The 17,681-nt window shown below is 39.0% G+C and overlaps 6 protein-coding genes across 6 annotated transcripts; 1 reads left to right on the top strand and 5 right to left on the bottom strand.

Moving 5' to 3' along the window:
- Positions 1 to 137: 137 nt before the first annotated feature.
- LOC130700265 (uncharacterized) lies at positions 138 to 1,002 on the bottom strand. Its single transcript, XM_057522304.2, has 4 exons — positions 901 to 1,002; positions 700 to 832; positions 537 to 638; positions 138 to 472 (listed from the first exon to the last, which is right to left on the bottom strand). Exons 1-4 carry the CDS (start codon positions 907 to 909, stop codon positions 375 to 377), a joined length of 342 nt encoding a protein of 113 aa, XP_057378287.1. The 5' UTR covers positions 910 to 1,002; the 3' UTR covers positions 138 to 374.
- An 824-nt stretch (positions 1,003 to 1,826) lies between these two features.
- LOC130700244 (uncharacterized) lies at positions 1,827 to 2,895 on the bottom strand. The gene is made up of 5 exons (XM_057522282.2): positions 2,763 to 2,895; positions 2,532 to 2,676; positions 2,327 to 2,455; positions 2,184 to 2,261; positions 1,827 to 2,112 (listed from the first exon to the last, which is right to left on the bottom strand). The coding sequence occupies exons 1-5, from the start codon at positions 2,772 to 2,774 to the stop codon at positions 2,093 to 2,095; spliced, it is 384 nt and encodes a 127-aa protein (XP_057378265.1). The 5' UTR covers positions 2,775 to 2,895; the 3' UTR covers positions 1,827 to 2,092.
- A 1,938-nt stretch (positions 2,896 to 4,833) lies between these two features.
- On the bottom strand, positions 4,834 to 5,612 carry LOC130700219 (keratin-associated protein 19-2-like). The gene is made up of 5 exons (XM_057522248.2): positions 5,586 to 5,612; positions 5,304 to 5,487; positions 5,133 to 5,228; positions 4,992 to 5,069; positions 4,834 to 4,931 (listed from the first exon to the last, which is right to left on the bottom strand). The coding sequence occupies exons 1-5, from the start codon at positions 5,595 to 5,597 to the stop codon at positions 4,912 to 4,914; spliced, it is 390 nt and encodes a 129-aa protein (XP_057378231.1). The 5' UTR covers positions 5,598 to 5,612; the 3' UTR covers positions 4,834 to 4,911.
- A 544-nt stretch (positions 5,613 to 6,156) lies between these two features.
- LOC130700226 (uncharacterized) lies at positions 6,157 to 7,173 on the bottom strand. Its single transcript, XM_057522263.1, has 5 exons — positions 7,018 to 7,173; positions 6,769 to 6,949; positions 6,612 to 6,707; positions 6,466 to 6,543; positions 6,157 to 6,392 (listed from the first exon to the last, which is right to left on the bottom strand). Exons 1-5 carry the CDS (start codon positions 7,027 to 7,029, stop codon positions 6,373 to 6,375), a joined length of 387 nt encoding a protein of 128 aa, XP_057378246.1. The 5' UTR covers positions 7,030 to 7,173; the 3' UTR covers positions 6,157 to 6,372.
- A 1,012-nt stretch (positions 7,174 to 8,185) lies between these two features.
- On the bottom strand, positions 8,186 to 9,133 carry LOC130700282 (uncharacterized). The gene is made up of 5 exons (XM_057522328.2): positions 9,016 to 9,133; positions 8,803 to 8,935; positions 8,643 to 8,738; positions 8,501 to 8,578; positions 8,186 to 8,435 (listed from the first exon to the last, which is right to left on the bottom strand). Exons 1-5 carry the CDS (start codon positions 9,025 to 9,027, stop codon positions 8,416 to 8,418), a joined length of 339 nt encoding a protein of 112 aa, XP_057378311.1. The 5' UTR covers positions 9,028 to 9,133; the 3' UTR covers positions 8,186 to 8,415.
- Positions 9,134 to 10,179: 1,046 nt separating this feature from the next.
- On the top strand, positions 10,180 to 12,210 carry LOC130699933 (pinin-like). Its single transcript, XM_057521993.2, has 9 exons — positions 10,180 to 10,323; positions 10,391 to 10,498; positions 10,618 to 10,689; positions 10,777 to 10,855; positions 10,915 to 11,012; positions 11,102 to 11,177; positions 11,244 to 11,399; positions 11,462 to 11,600; positions 11,663 to 12,210. Exons 1-9 carry the CDS (start codon positions 10,211 to 10,213, stop codon positions 11,941 to 11,943), a joined length of 1,122 nt encoding a protein of 373 aa, XP_057377976.1. The 5' UTR covers positions 10,180 to 10,210; the 3' UTR covers positions 11,944 to 12,210.
- The last annotated feature ends 5,471 nt before the right edge of the window (positions 12,211 to 17,681 follow it).

Below are 17,681 nucleotides of genomic sequence, written 5' to 3'. Positions count from 1 at the left end.
GAAAGAGGTGACATTTATTAGCGCTGTATTCAACCTCGCAATTGGTTACGTCATCAATATGACTGATGTAGGCAGGTAGAAACAAAACAGGTGAAACCCGGCCTTTACGTCACGCGCTGTTGAATTGCTTCTGTTGATATTTTTTATAAGCATTCAAATGTGTATTCACAGGTGTCGGTTGAAAACATGCAATGCTAATTTTCAATGCCAAAAACGGGCACTGGTCTGCAAAATGCTCGGCAAAATGCTTTCGGCGATATAGTACATATCTTTATGGGACGTAAAAGAAACGTATAGCAACAACATAAAAGAGGTATAGCAAAAAAAAAAGAAATGGTAGTTTGGAGGCGAACGTTCCGTGATGGATTTCTTCCTTATTTACCGATGGAAATGCTTTCACCTTGGCCAAGGGCGAAGTTTCCAACGGGCGAAGCAACGGCCCCTCCGACTCCCAAAGCTACACCAAAACCACCTAGAAATGAATAAGATCATTCAATCTCCTTTCGTGGTTCTATACAATAATTCCATTAGCATACCTGGACCTGGATTAGCGATGCCGGTTCCGGTTCCAATTACTTGTCCACCACCAGGTTGCACGGCTCCTGATCCGAATCCAGCAGCATTTCCTCCGTTGAACACTACATCATTCAACCATTAAAATAGGAACGTACAAATTGTATTAACCATTTAAATACTTACAGGTTTGTCCAGGGAAGGCACCAGCAGGTCGATTACCACCGAACTGGAAATTTCCACCTGGTCTAAATGGATTTTGCTGGGGACGGCTGAACGCTGATCCGACCATGGCCAAGAAGAGGAATACCAAAATTGCCTGAAAATGGAAAGAATTTGGGTTAGCAAAACGTTTGCAAATTGAATGCAAAATCTAAGGTGTGTTACCTTATTCATTGTGGGATTATATTCGCTTTAAAAACGAGAAGTTAGATATAATGTCTTGATGGAGATCGAGCGTAAGGAAAACTGCAACCTCTGGTCGGAGGCAATGGATCTTTTATAAGACGAGCGGCAAAGAAAGTATACGGAAAAACACAGCACGAGCCGGAGGCCAAACTCCAAGTTGTGAAAAAAAAGGCAGTTAATTGTTATGCGGGAGCCTGTTTACGGCAAATGGCCTGGGGATTTTCTCGTAAAAACCCAAGATGCAAGTCTTTTTTGATGAACCCGTTCCTTAACTTTCGACGTGGAATCTAAACGCTACAAATGGGGAAGTTATTTGTTTATAATATTATTCTCCAGAACTGACGCTTTCTACACGACTCATTACATAACCTGAATATCAAAGTTTCATGATGCAAATAGAAAAAAAAGAAAATCCCCTTAGAGCTTTCCTTGGATTGCGCTTTTCCGGATCCCAACACCTTTCAAACAGGTAATAATTTTGATGATATGATTAAGATTTCGAATCTTTTAAATAGCCAGAAGTGAACACCGTGTTTTCTCTTAACATAACGGCTAAGGAAGACTTACGAATCTAGTCCAGCTCGATTTAAATTCACCTTTTTCTCGCTATTTTTTAGATTCTGGTTTGTTTCAGCAGCAGCAATTTGAACATTCATCTTTCAGGTTTGTCCATTTTTCTTTGTTCCTTGAAAACCGCGCATATAGTGACATCGAGGCTATGTAAACCAGTTTTTTTTCCTTCTAGTAGAGGTAAAACTAGTATAAACGAGTTAACTTTCAAGCAGCGCATAAAAACATAGATTCATGGCGATGCTGCTAGATAACGTGGAATGAGAGGACAAGCATTGTAAGTGCTGATATTTGCTTGGTATGAATGTCGTGAATATCTACAGAAACAAAATTGGTTTGACTTTGTATGTTCATAACCGTTTGTATTCCATTATCAGCGACTATCACCATTTCTTTTCATCGTAAAGTTCATTTTTTACAGAACATTTTACATGTGTACAAGGAGAGAAACTGGAATTGGGAGGAAGAGTATTTTTACATACTCATTATTGATAAATACTCTTGAGAATCATGAACGTTCGTGTCACGTCGTGTCCTTCCAAGGACAATATACAGGGTAATATGAACCCCAGGTCTTTGAGAGTATCTGCTCGCGTTCACCTTATTTACCGAGGGAAATACCTATGACCCAATTGCGAAAAATTTGCGATTAGACGGAACGTGAGGTAACTCTTTTCATGTCAGTCTCTTACTTTGGCCATTCCCGACCGCAAAATTTCCCACAGGAGTTGCAACAGCAAGTCCAACTCCGAGACCAATGCCAAAACCACCTGCATAGTTTTAAATGGCATTTTAGTTTGTCTCAAAAGAGAATGTCTTGATTGATTTCGTTTACCTGGTCCAGCGTTAGCGACGCCAGTGCCTGTTCCAATGGCTTGATTACCTATAACAGCGCCGTTGCCAGCTCCTGCAGCACTAGCTCCTCCTAGGTTTCCCAAATTTCCCAAACTTCCCAAAGGTATACCTGAATATGTTGTGGGAGAAGGAACGCGTTTACATAAACGAATTGTTTGAAAGGATCAAATAGAGGAATCTTATACCGCCTCCTTGTAGTGGTCGGCCTGCCAAAGGTCTCAAAAGATGTTGTAGAGGCCGGCGACCACGAATAAGTACTAAACGATTATCGTCGTCATCAGCGATGGAGAGTCCGACAAACGCCACGACCAAAAGCATCAACATTGTTACCTAATAGGTAAATGATTAGTACCCGTTAAGAACAATCACATTTGAATGAAATCCTTGTTAAACATTATGTAAAATTGGGTTTATACCTTAGCATTCATGATTGTAAGTTGCGTTTTAATCGACGAAATACACTGTGTTGTTGTGGAGCAAGTGAAGTTGTTGTGTTACTGCCTTACTGCCATCGAAGACTGCTTTAAATAGGCACGCGCTTTTGCACCAGATGAATTTGATTCTGCTTCCTGTTAACCTTTACTTCCTCAATGTGAACTGCATCAGCAAGCATCTTTCGCTTTAGATTCCGGTTTTGTTGACACCATTAATTTGCATGTGCCGTTTTCAAGGCCCTCCGCATTGATTGAAAGGTATGACATATCCCATTGGCTATGCGGGAGTAGTTAGGTGACCGTAGTGATTGCGCTCTCAAGGGTAAACGAACGTGTGTTTTTCCTTCTATCTTAACCGTGTCATCATATGGTCACGATCACAAATAAACCTTCCATATATGCACTAGTTAAACTCAGTTTGGTTTCTAAAGTCACAGGGAAAATGAAGGAAAACGAAGAATGGAAACTCTCACACGGAAAAATCGGAGATTTGTGCAAATCAAAACGGAAAGCGAAATTTATTTGTGAGTGGTGCTATTGTAATCAGAGTTTCAATTCCCTACCGAAATAATTAAATCAAATTGTTTCCCTTCTTTTTTTCTTAACTTGTTTTCACTTCCGCATTGGGACAAGTCCTCGTTCTTGACATTATTTTCATTCGTACCATGGTACGAATTAAACAACCTTTTTACTTCATTTCACGTGCGACTCTTTTACTTGAAAGACTAGTATTCTGGATGAAGGTTGCCGTAACGTTGAGGACAAACATATGTGTAACACCATATTAATTAGTATATAGAAACACGACGAAGGAAACACACTGGAAACATTGAATAACTGAATAGGTGAGCTGTATAGGTACATCTGTCGCCAACAAATGATTCCTAAATATTTGATATCGTAATCAACTCTGCAAAAATATTTGAGGCCCAGCGGAGTAGAGAAACGCAAGATGCAAGGCAAGCTATGCTCCTTCAGCCACAGTTAGCCTGCAGCATATTGTTTACAAACACGCATATTAAACCAAACAAGTCAATCTTCTATGTGAGCATATATTCTGAACTGTCACAAAAATTCAAACAAAATTTATTAATTGATTTCTTCTGAAATTCCTTTCAAAAAATTAAAAACGCATTATATTCCGGGATTCCCGCAACCTCTTACCAACGCAGTTTTCGTGCAAAAAGCAAGTCTAAAATACTTGTGCGTGACTTCCTCTGTTGGAGCCGTGGTGATCCAGTGGATCCGCGGTTCACATCTCAGTGTGATGAGATGCGAACCGCGGGTCTGGATCACGAGACCGAAGTCCAGCGGATCCGCGGTTCAAATCACAGTGTGAGGAGATGTGAACCGCGGTACTGGATCACGAGACCGCCACGGTTCCATTCCGTGAGTTAAGTTGAGTTCCAAACGCCGCGTCAAATGCTACGCTGTAATGACGTTCCACTACTGGCTACGCCGTTACGGGAACTTGCAAAATAGGCATTCTGTTGTCCTAATCGATTCACATAAGTGGAGGTCACATGTATATCGGGACAACATATCACCAACCCAACTCATGAAAGTTGGGTTGGCATGAGTTCATGCTAGAACCAATCTGCCAACCCAACTTTTTTCGTTTCTTTCTAAGAATTCTTAATAATTCTTAATAATGTTTTTTACTTTATTATTGTTACTCACTTCCTTAGTTTCGCTTCTAGTCAACTTCCTCATTTGTACGAGTCCTTGATTTTACGTTACGCTTGCAGGCAGTTCCGCCTCCTCTTCGAACACACCAATGTGCGTTTCAAAGAACTTCGTTAACTAACTGGTTTACATGCCAGCCGTCATTCTGAAGCATTCTCTGTTTAAGAACAGGCTTTTCTGACTGTTCTAGTATCCAAATGCAGTCATAGACGTGATTAGAGAATCTAACACCGAATGCCAACAGGTTACCTGGCCGTCCCACCACCACAAAAACCAAACAAGAAAATCCATTAAAACAAACAAAGAAATTAAGAACAATTACAGTTGTATTGTACATAGTTATTCGAGAGACAAAGCCTGAGCTTTATTGTTTTTACAGTGAAATCGATATTTGTTAAAAGCGGTTTTCAAAAATTGTAAATTTGTGATTGCCAGCAATTACAACTTACTTTCCAACAGAAACACCTGAAATCAAACGAGAGAATTAGTTGACAGACACATCGTTTATTATGAAACTCGACTTACTCTGCCCGTCTCCTATCGCAAAATTACCGATCGGAGTTGCAACAGCAGCACCGACACCAAGGCCAATGCCAAATCCGCCTATCATTTAATAAAAAAATTATAAAAATTTTGTAACACGTTTCTCTAAAGAAATATATTTACCTGGCCCTGCGTTAGCGACACCGGTGCCTGTTCCGACTGCTTGATTGTTTTGCACATATCCGTTGCCGAAACCTGCGCTGTTAGCTCCTCCGTATCCTGTCATTATACGAGTAATAGTATAACATTTGTTTGTTATCATGGGGACGCAAAGTCATTTATGTTATTTCATACCACCATAACCAGGTCTTGCGAATCCACCTCCATTGTATCCTCCATTGTATCCTCCATTGTATCCTCCATTGTATCCTCCACCACCGAATCCTGGTCTTCGGAATCCGGAAGGACGGCCGAAGAACTGAGGTGCACCAAAGGATGATCCAATCAAAACCGTCGTCAGGACTAGCAGCATCATCATCTTTCATCGGAAAACGTGAAATAGAGCACGGTAGAAATTAATGACTGTTCAATAATCTATATAGCTATTTCTAAAGAAAATGAAGTTGAACTAAATACCTTGGCGTTCATTGTTGGTGTGGTAATGAGGAAACTAGGAACAACCAACGTCAAGGGTGTCTTGAATTGAAGAAGTTGTAGGTAACACTGAGCTTCACGAATAAACCGGCTGCCCTTTAAATATTTGCGGCTCACGTCTCATCCTTTGTTTCGAAGCTCATTTACCTGAGAATCGAGGTTTGCCAGTTTTGCAGTCGACTCCGGTCGTAAAATTTTTCTGGAAGGGAAATCCCAAGGTAAAGTTTTTTCTGGGTTTTCCTAAATCCCCTGTTGAATCTCACCATCTGCTGTGCGGGCCTGCTACATTTGGAAGTACGCAATATGGACGGACGAAATGAAACGTGGAAAAAACCTGCAGCAGTGCTTTTTGATAAAAGTACACCCAAGCACGACGATCATTAAATACAATACCATTTGATATTTGCTCTTTTAAAAGCACCTAAATCCATTTTGAACATCTCCTATGCTTTTACTTGTGAAGAGAATATATAACTTAAGTTCGTTCTTGCTTCGCTTAGTGTGATTAGTTCAGGCACGTATAGACGAACGGAAGACCATGTGAAGATTCAACTTGATTCAAATTCATTTTATTTTACTTTAGAGAAATATTATCTGTTATAGTTTACATAACAGCGTTTTGTAAGCGAACGTCAATCATCCTGGCTAGGAAAATTGGCGAATTGCGTATTTACAGACAAGAGAAATATTATCAGTTTTGCAAGATCCTGCGCGGATGAATCCGGGTCTTCTAATGGTTAGTCAATCAAATTTCAATTATGGTTCCAGTTTATTTTCCAACGGAGATACCTGCAGGGAGGAAGTGTCAAGAATATTATCCATTTTCATGTGAAACTATCTGTTTTAATGTTTATGCACTTACTCTGTCCGTCTCCGACCGCAAAATTACCAATGGGAGTTGCAACAGCTGCACCAATACCAAGACCAATACCGAATCCACCTGTACGATTAAAGTAATCATCATTTTTGGAGACGTCCTTCATATATCGAGAAATTATTTCAGTCTACCTGGTCCTGGATTAGCGATACCAGTGCCTGTACCGATGGCTTGGTTACCGATCACTGAACCGCTGCCCAATCCTGCGGCGCTACCTCCTCCGAATCCTGTGATAATCGACCGAGATTTGTTACATTACGGTTTGAATTACACAGCCTATGCTCTAACCAGGTTGAAATCCTTGATTGAATCCTTGGTTTCCAAACTGGTTGAATCCTTGGTTGAATCCAGGTCGTCCTCCGAATCCACCTCCTAATGGTCGGCGAAGTCCAATCAGTCTTCCACCGAGCTGAGGTGCGGCAAAGGAGCAGCTTACCATAACCGACGCTACAATCAGCAACATTATCATCTTAAAAACAAGAAAAAGAACCATTGTGTTAAAAACAAAAGGTTTTCGCTCACGCAATGTTTTCTTACCTTGGCGCTCATGATTGTAAACTGTTGATGTAAATCGAGAACACTAAATGCGATGTCTTTATCTCTTGAAGTTGGGAAAACAACTGTTGTTTTTTCCCTCTCGGACAGTCGCCTTTAAGTAAGCGGCCCCAAAAATTTCTCAAGGAATTCGGCAGAGAGTCTAGCGTCTTGCGTTCTCTAGCAGACTCCGTGCTAGTAAAAGTTACAGTTTTTAACCTTTATGACATACAAGAACACCATGGCATACTATCAAACTCTTTCCGGTAGTCCTCGTCCTTGTTTAGTCCAAGGTTTATCACTCGGCACAAGAATTGTATGCCTTTTAAAGAAGGATCGGAAGTCCCTATCGGTAATCATAGTTGGATGGTCGGTGTGTCTTATCGAACTAATGCCACTTGTAGCTGATTGTAACCGCGGTTTTGAATCGTTCAACGGGAACACGTAAAACATTGATAAGCGCGAAAAGGCTGTTTGAATGCCGATGAAATTTTCGTTTCTCACAATCGTTTCGGCCGAAATTGGCCATTCTTTTATACTGATACAGTAAAAAATCAATCGCAGAGTATACGATATGGGTAGTATAAGCTATTAAGGTTATTGCAATTTTTGATTGCACAACAAGCGTGACGCGGCAAATTGGTACATGTCTCGTTTAAGTCCGACTTTCTTCTTTATCTATTTTATATTACTTTGACCACGAAGGTCTCATTCGGCCTAATTATCACAACTGGTTTTCCGTATTTTTCTCGTTTTTTAGATTTGCACGTGCTCCGTTTCCTTTTTTGTTCGATAATCCTTGTGCTAGAACCAAACAGGAATAGAAGCAAACAGTTGCTGAGCGTCTGAAATTCACGTATGATTCGCATCACCTTACCTCAACATCTTAACAACATTTGCATTTGCATGCGTAATTGCCTTATATCTTGACATCCATTGTATGCATAGTATTTCTCCCCTATTCACTGCAATAAACCGAGCCAAATAGGTCAAACGAATTCACCTTGAAAATCTACGAAATAGGTGCATATTTTGCCTTTCCCTTTAGGGTTCATTTCGTGTTCACAATAACCTTGCCTGTGATTCGTGTTTCCGCTTCAGGGACTTTTATTTGTGATTGGTGTCAACCTGAGATTGACACAACAAAGTAGAAACCCAACAACTTTGAAAATAAAAGTGCCAGAGAGTTTATTTAATAAAACTAGGTGCCCTTTGCTTCTCACAAAAGTCGTAATCAAGAAAGTAACATAATTTAAGTGTTCATGATTTGGGCTTAAATCAAAAACAAAATGTGGAACATATGTACACAAAATTAAAATGAAAGGCCTAGAAGTTTGGACAGAATCGAGTGGAGCGTGAAAAATGGTGCTTCAATAATGTGTTGTGGGTTATCCTATCCTTCTATTTTCCAACGGAAATACCTGCAATTGTAAAGCGTAAGGATTACTCTATTTACAATGGTTGTTTTCCTTTGTTTTACACTTACTATTTCCCTGTCCGACTCCGAAATTTCCGATAGGAGTTGCAACAGCCGCACCGATGCCAAGACCAATGCCAAACCCACCTTTTTCACATTAAAGATTCATTTCAGCAAACGAATAGCCGCTCACATAATATCTAAATCTTACCTGGTCCGGCGTTAGCGATGCCGGTGCCTGTTCCGATGGCTTGATTACCGATCACGGTACCGCTTCCCAATCCGGCAGCGTTAGCTCCTCCGAAACCTTTCGCCAGGACGAGCGATTTTACACGAAATCAGCGAGCAGGAATTACATTTTCATTTCTTACCTGGGCCAATTATTGGTCGTCCACCGAATCCTCCGGGCCTTCTAAGTCCAATCAGCCCTCCCGGACGAGCGAACTGGGGTGCGCTGAACGACGATCCTACCATAACGGACACTAGGACCAACAGCATCATTACCTTTACAAAGAGATAAGAACAGTTGAACAGTCAGGAATACATCTTGAAAATAGCTGAATAGAGTAGAAAAATTTGTATACCTTGGCGTTCATGACTGTAGTATATTCAAGAACTTTCGGTAGTGTCTTTAATTCCAGAAGTTAGATGTTTTACTGTGCCCTTTCTGCGTCGTTTCGCAGCGTTTAAATAAGCCGATTCCGCCATTACTTGGTACACCGCGTCCGTGAGTATAGGATTTTAATTAAATAATCTAGTTTATGTAAAAAAAGAGGGGGGGGAGGGGGTGAAAACGTGCATGTAAATCTATTTTCAGTGTGAGTCGAAGTCCTCGCCCTTGTTTACTCAAGGTACCTCTTCAAGATATTAACAAAACATACTTTCTAGGGGATTAAAGAATAACGGAATAACATTCGGTATGTCCGATCAATCATCAGAAGAATATTATCCGACAATACCTATGTGTATTAAAGGCTTTTATTGAACTCTTAAGCACCTGCTAGTGTGCGAATAAGCGTGTGCGAGCGGCCTTGTCTAGAAATTGAATAAAAGCCATTTGGGTGTGCCATTTGTATACCATTAAAGTTGATCGACGGAAAAACAATTTATTGAAATCAATTTCAATACCACTGCAGTGGGCAAAAAGCAACGCAAAAAAACTTTTTTTGTCGTTTCTCGTCTTCACAATTCAAATTACGTAATGACTCGAAATCTTGGAAAACCTTCTACGAACTCTCATTCAGGTCGAGATTCGAACTGAGCCTTATTCCCTTCACTTTCCGCTGAATGCTGTTTGCATCCGTCTTTTTAACAATCAAGCCTTCGTTATTGGCGCACATGCAATTGGTGCAGCATAGCATAATTATATCCAAACAGGTTTCTGTTGAATTACAATAATTTTTTTTCTGGATAGCAAGAGGTATAACATTTGAAAAACAGAGTCGAGGTTAATGTATTTTTTATACTTGATCCCAATGCCCAGAGAATAATCAATTTGGATAAGCACAAGATGTACTTTCTATTAAATAAATAGGTTGTATCTAAATGACGTCAATATGAAATATTTGGTGGAGCTACCGCATGCCTCAGTCATTTTTTTAAAATTTTTTATCACCATTAGGAATTAATTGTGTAAGGGTTATTGCAACAATAACGACACGAAATTGTATAACGCAAAATTTTAGCATGAGAAGCGACCTCAAGTGAGAAGCGTTGAAGTTGATTATTTAGACCACCAGAGAGGCGCCACTGTTCTCGCTAGTTAAATCGAAAAAAATCATGGCGGTAGCAGTGGAAAATTTCCAAGCCGAACTTGAAAAAGCACGTGAAACACTGAATCGTGTAGATGAAAATATAAAGAAAATCACAGGGAGAGATCCCACGGAGGCCAGGTCAGTTGCATAAAATATCTCACCCGTATTAAAAGGTTTGGTGTAACGTTTTGTTTACCCAACGCAGGAATGCTAGGTTTCAATCTGCCGGTAATCATGGCAATAATGAAGGACGAGAAAATGCCCAGTCTAGAAACCGAATCCCTCCTCGGTTCCAAGGAAGATTATCATCTAGGTAATTAAAATGAAAAGTTGCAGTATCATTCAGTGATCACTTGTTTGTTTACAGCAGCAATGCTATTTGTAGCATCGATTATTTGCATTTGATGACATGACCATGCTTTTTGTTTTCAGGGATGATCAGGATAAGAGACATGATAATCAATCACATACTAAAAGAATAGTTAGAGAAGGAGGTGATGGAAGGTATGAATAATGCTTGATAAGCTATCTTTCACTTTACATAGTCTAATTTGCCCTTTTCCCTGTACTTGAATTTGAATTGGTCACTAGGCCTACTCCATTAGTTGCAATTGGAAATCCAAAAGGCTGGAAGAATGAAGATTATGAAGAAGGAGAACTTCCACGCAAAGTAAGTGGTTCAATCAACAATCAAAAGCAAACTATTCTTATCCCATCTGCAATTACTAGGGTGCCATTCACTCGAGCATAACTGCACCAAATGCTGATAAAAAGACAAGAGAAGAAGCCCTGGCTCAACAGAGCAAAGACGTCAAAGTCAAAGACAGGTTTGATAAATTTTCCTTAATTTACAAATTGTGCCAATGTGTTTGCAATTTGCCTATTCCTAATACCTTTTAAAAAAATTTAATTTCAGAAATCGAAGAATGTTTGGTTCATTATTGGGCACATTAGCCAAATTCAGACAGGAAGAATCCACCCAGAAAGATAAAGTATGGATCATTTTACTATTAACTTCAAATTCCCTCTATTAAATTTTGACATCGGTGATTCAACAGGAGGAAAAACGAGCCAAAATCGAACAGCGATTAGAAGAGAACGCACGCCAAGAAAAAGAAAGCCTGAGAAAGGAAAGGCAAGAACTCTTCTTGGAACGTAAGCGACAACAGGCTCATGTCAGAAGATTGGAATGGAAAATGCATCGTCTCAGAGAAGTTCGTCATACATTCATTATCTCCTCACGTTTTTGCGTTAACTGTGTTTATTTCATTTACAGCACGATGAATGGGCAGCTCGTCAGCAGCCATTGATGAAATTCATCAAATTAAATACTACGCCTCCATTGTACTACAAGCCTAAAATTTGGACTTCCAAAACCGAAGAGTTGCAACAGGAAAGCCAACGTAAACTAAAAGGTAGACACTCTTGAAAAAGCAATCACATAACAGTATGTTTACGAAATTATTTAATTTATTAGAAATGCTGGAAACACGCCGAAAGGAACTTGAAGACGAGTTGGTACGAGTGGAGGAGAAGGCAAATGCTCGTCTTGAACGCGTTCGTGAACGTGGTAGTCAGGTGGTACCGTCCGGCGAGCAGGACGCCGAATTGGAAGAACTGGAAGCTGAAATTGAAATGTACGCTTTGGCTCTCGGCGAAGAGAAAGAAGAAGACATGGAACTCAATCCGGAAGAAGCCAGCCAAGGCCCGCTCACTTTCCCCAAGCACGACCCGGATGAGACGATGGACTCTGCTTGACTGTTTCCAATCAAGTCATCCCACATTTCACAGACAACTCGCCGAGGCACGACGCAAGATTGTCAATCAATGGAGTCTTTTTGCGATTACTGTTTTTATTTTGCGTTCCATTTTTTCCATAGTAATTGATGGGTCTCGAACTGGATTCAATGGTCTGTAGTGAACTGTTCCGCCTCCTCCTCTACAAATCAAGATTCATCCAGGCGGGTAATGTCGGCCCATAACCATGCATTTGGCTGAGAAAAAATATACGTGAGACGAAAAATACGGTGATTTTTATTGGTGACGCTTCCGAAATCAAACGCAAATGCAAAAAAAAAAAGCTGTAAAAAAAAGACGGTCGTCAAAATGGGTGGAGACGAAGCATCTTCCAGCTCGTTAAGCCGCTTATGGCCTTTTTTCATATAGGGAGGCATCAAAACTTGCGAACGCTCTTTGCAGCCTCTGGTATGATAGCCACAGTATGTATGCGTCTCTCTTTAGATATTTATAGGAAAGCAAGGGTAAATATTGGTGGGAAAAATTGGTCACACACAAACCACCCCCCGTTTCGGCTGACTCTCCCCTCAGCCCATTTTTTTCGCCCCTTATACTCTGTTATATTGTTAGGAGGGGTCTTATATGCAAATCGGCCCTCTGATCTCATGACCTTTACAGTAGGACACGTGAATACCTTGACTATTAAAAGGCATTAGAGCGGAAACACATTAGGATTGAATGGGCCTGTCTCCCTCCCTAGATATGCCTGTTGAGAATCGGACGTGCAAGGGAACGGAGAAAAAAACCGCAGTTAAGACTTCTTTTTCACGCCGCAGATAATGCAAAGAGTGCCCGTATGCCACGTATGAGGGTTGATGGAATTTTTTGGCCTTTTGTTCCAGGCAGTGAAGGGTTGCGTCAATTTTTTTTTGTGTGTGCTCTTCACTGACATGTTAGTGTAAATGTTATTTTAGTTTGGAGCAACACACTGCCTGAAAGGGAAAAAGACAATCTTTTGTCCTTAGCAAAAAGACTGGGACCATTCAAATAGGTCACGGTCTCTTCACACAATCCTTTCGGGGGATTGCAGACGCGTTTGTTTTGTGTCAATGGCCATTCGTCGACGCATCTTTTGGTGCGCAGTTTGAAACCCTGTCAGTAGCAACAACAGCTAAGTAGTCGTAATGGATGTGAAAAAAGAAAAACGGACGGATGTTCACAAAAGGGACAGTCGTTGATGAGGATAAGAGATTTTCTTTTGGGGGCCGACTTTTGTGCATATTCAATTGGCAAACCGTAGCTTCCACTTATGCAATCCTTTTCTTTTATCTGCTCATTTGAGAGTTTTCAGCTGATAAACGCTGGCAAAGATGTGGCGAACGGAGGGTATTTTTTGCAACTGCGGGATCGAATTTCGCGCGCTGCGCAGATGGGCGGTGTACGTACGAAATCCGCATCCGTCCTCACGTATTCCCTTATACTTAATTTTTTATGTGTGTGATTGAATTGTTTTTTTAAAAGAACATCCGATGAATAGGGGGGAAGAAGTGATTTGTCCGCTTTGGCTGCCAAAAAAAAAAATACCCATACGGATTTAGTCCATTTGCCAACTATGAAAAGACTCTTTCCTCCCTCGTTGATGGGAATTGGGAAGCTGTTTTTGTTATTTCAAGGGAACAACGTAAAAAAAACTGGTCCAGCGGGTCACTCGACTTAATATGTGCGGACTTATTCAATTGAGAAAAGTTTCATCCGTGCGCCTGCATATGAATGAAGAACTGACAAAAAACGTGAGCTCTTACGCTGTGAAATTGTTACAACGGATTGCTGGCATTTGTTGTTTTTTGCACTTCAGTCTCGTTTTTTTTAACGTTTGGGATTGAAAATTAAAACTGTGTATAGGAACTCGAGTATTGTCCGAAAGTTTCAGCTTTCTATTATCAAATCTTTTATTCAAAAATAGTCTTTTAGTACCATGAGATTTGAAACTTTGAGGAAGAGTGTATAGGCTCGTATATTCTGCGTTATTTCGACGACTCCAGTCTCACGCGGATTGACTCTTTCTAAGTCGAAATGATTTTTTTTTTCTGTCATGGAATATGATTATTTACTACCTGATGGGAATCAGTAAGACAGAAATCAATAAAAGACCTCCAAAAAAAATATAAAGGGACTATAGACTATCCCTTCCAAAAAAAAAGGATGAATACATTAGACATCGACGGGGAGTTCCAGAAAGTCGGGTGACCCGCTGGAATTAAGCGATCGCATTTGACGATGAATAATAAAGTATAGACGACCGAAGCATTCAGCAATGGCAGCATCACAGCAAAGTTTTAATAATATGTCCCCGAATGATTACCATCGAATAGCCGGACGGGGTCGCGTGACGGTCCTTCACCATGGCCGCACCTTTTGTGCGTCTGTCGTGACGGACGCGACATTCGGATGTCGTGGAACAACCGTTTTGGCGGAATAAAGATAGCAGACATGTGTCTAGCTCTTGTGGAAAAAAGGAAGCGCTATCCAACGAGTCAACGACTCGATTTCCATACGCCACGCATACAAAGTGATGGCGACCGTACGCTTTTTTTTGTGTGTGTCTGTATCCTTGCAAGGAGGGGACGCTGAGGGGTGGATCTTTTATGCTAATGACGACACACACTGGAAACACACGTGTTCCAAAACGAATAAAAAAAAGAAATGGAGAGGAAGAATGGCCAGTGGCTATTGCTGACGATCCAGCGAGCGTACCCCCCATCGGACGTGAAAAAAAACAAAATCAAGTGGACCCTATGGTACGTAAATTTTGACGTGCACACAGAAGCTCTTTTTATCGATGCCACTGTTGTGCAAATGTCGGTCAGCAACACGCACAGAGATGCTCGTAAAAACTGGGCAGACACACACGCAACACGACAACAACACAAAAATATGAACGGTGGCTCTCCAGCTGGGAACTCACAAAGCTATGGGTCGTCGCTTAATGTTTTCCGATATTCACTTCGATATTCTTCTTTTCTGTTTGTGTGTTTATATGTGGTTGATGTCTATACATTTTATTTATGTTCTCTTCTCCGATGATGAGTAATGATCTTCCTTTTTTTTTCTTCTTCTTCTTTCCTTCCTGAATTGCTATTTGTATTTATTCTTTTTTTTTTAGGGGGAGTTTGGTGTGTGGCTTTAGAGTCTTCTTAGACCCCCTGTCTGAACGACGGCCTATAGCGCGGTCACTAATGAGGCTGTTAAGAGGTCTATACCGATCTTTTTTTTTCTTCTTCTTCTCGTTGGGCATTATTGATAGGAAGAAAAAACTTATCCGACACCCTCTCGTTTGGGAAGTGAGGGGGAAAGAACGGAGGGAAGAGTCTCATAAAAAGAAAAAAAAACAGAACAAATAGAAAAAAAAAGAGAAAAGATGTTAGTGTATAGCATTTACATTTTCTTGCCATAGGATCGGATTGCATCAGTCCGTGTGTGGACCTATCAGGGCAACAAATCTCTCTACGATCGTTTTTTTCTTTCGTTATTCTCCCCCTTTTCTGTTTCTCCCCCTCAAAACATTGAATAAATATATTAAGAGAAAATGGAAGGCCAATATAGGCTGATGCGTATATATGTGTATTTATATATATGCGTATACACAGACATAATATACATAAATAGGACATATCCAATGGTGTATTATAATCTGAGCCGTCAATCTGATGATTATGGACTAGAAAGTGGTTGTGGCGATGAGGTGCGTATGCTTGTATAATAATTGGAATAATCCTTGTTTTTTTTCCTAAAGAAATAAATATAAAATCTTTTATCTTCCTTCTTTCCCTGTAATTGAAAATCCTAAGTTATGGACGCTAATGTCGTTAGCATATTAAACCACATTGAACTGGAACTTGAAATTCATACAGTCACAGGTATACGCGTTCAACTATTCAGAGACGCAGTTGTTTTGAATATTCCCATGAACTACTTCTTGCGATTCGACGTACATAGCATTTTTCAATTTCAATATCGTTTTTCTTTTCATGCAAAAAAAACAACAAACAACAAACAAAACACAAATTATCAATTTAAGCCGAACGTGAACGAAGAAGAAAAGAATAGCAATGGGAATCGCTGCTCCATAAATGCTTCATAAATTATTTCTTTCAATTTTTCTGGATGTTAACTGGTTATGTTAGTTACGAAAAACACCAGGTGACATATTCTATAGAACTATAGAACAACAGATGACACTAACTTTTTTTCTGACGAAAAATAAACCCGATTTTCTCGTTATTATTATTTTTTTTTGTTTGTTGTTGTTTGTTTGTTGTTATTGTCTGTTTTGGTGCGCTAGCGCGATGCAGCACAAATATTCGTTGTACTTTTTAAACGGTTTGTTTAATGAGAAAACTAATAGCTGAACTGAAATCAGCGTTCAATGTTCATTATACTGTGTGAGTTTCATTTAATTCCAAGAAATGTCGTTTTTGGCCGATTTTGACAAAAGTAGGAAGGCTATAGCCTTCTCACTTTTTCATTTTTGGCTAAATTTTAAATTTCGCTTAAAATACATGATTTAGATTCAGAATTGAATGCTTATCACGGAAATCCAATTTTTTTTCAATTGGTCTCATGGTTTTTTAGTTAAACGTAAAATATAAAAAAAATAAGAAAATGTCGGGCTTAAAAATTCTTTCTGCAAAACCTGACACTCATCGGAATTGGTTGAATATCACAGCATATACTCAAACATAAATGCTGATTCCGGGAGAAATGCTATTTGTTTCATTAAGTTAATCGTTTTCGAAATACATTGAATATTTAACACGATGTTAGCGCGCCAGTACGCTACAGCGCTAGCGCGATGTAGCACAAATTTCCGATTGAAAGCGCGTTTGCTTTCAATTATTTTCTTTAAATTACCTTAACTATGGCAAATTATGCATGAATTATGTTCGAGATCAATTAAGGATAAAGAAAAAAACATTTATTTTAATCTAAATTACATACTTTTTGAGTTATTCAAGTTAAAATAAATTTTCTTTAAAGAAAAACGCGTTTGATTTCAATTAACTTCTTTAAATTAACTTAACTATGGCAAATTATGCATGAATTATGTTCGAAATTATTTACCGATGAAGAAAATAACATTTATTTTAATCTAAATTACACAGTTTTTAAGTTATTCAAGTTAAAATAGATTTTCTTTAAAGAAAATAGTGTTTGATTTCAATCAACTTCTTTAAATTAACTTAACTATGGCAAATTATTCATGAATTATGTTCTAAATTTATTAAGGATGAAGAAAATATCATTTATTTAAATCTAAATTACCTAGTTTTTGAGTTATTCAAGTTAAAATAGATTTTCTTTAAAGAAAAAAGTTTGTAAGCAAATTATTGATTAGTTAGGGATTAAGAAAATAACATTTATTTAAATCTAAATTAGTTATTCAAGTTAAAATAATTTTCTTTAAAGAAAAAGTGTTTGATTTCAATTGGCAAATTATGCATGAATTATGTTTAGGGATGAAGAAAATAACAATTATTTTAATTTAAATTATATAGTTTTTGAGTTATTCAAGTTAAAGTACATTTGCTTTAAAGAAAAGCGTGTTTGATTTCAATTAAGTTCATTAAATTAACTTAACCATAGCAAATTACGCATGAATTATGTTCAAACTTAATTAGGGATTAGGAAAATAACATTTATTTTAATTTAAATTACATAGTTTTTGAGTTATTCAAGTTAAAATAAATTTTCTTTAAAGA

Source organism: Daphnia carinata, chromosome 10, assembly GCF_022539665.2.
Source record: "Daphnia carinata strain CSIRO-1 chromosome 10, CSIRO_AGI_Dcar_HiC_V3, whole genome shotgun sequence".
Classification (NCBI taxonomy): Eukaryota; Metazoa; Arthropoda; class Branchiopoda; order Diplostraca; family Daphniidae; genus Daphnia; species Daphnia carinata.
Note: the sequence above shows the minus strand (reverse complement) of the source record. Positions and strands in the feature narration are given on the sequence as shown.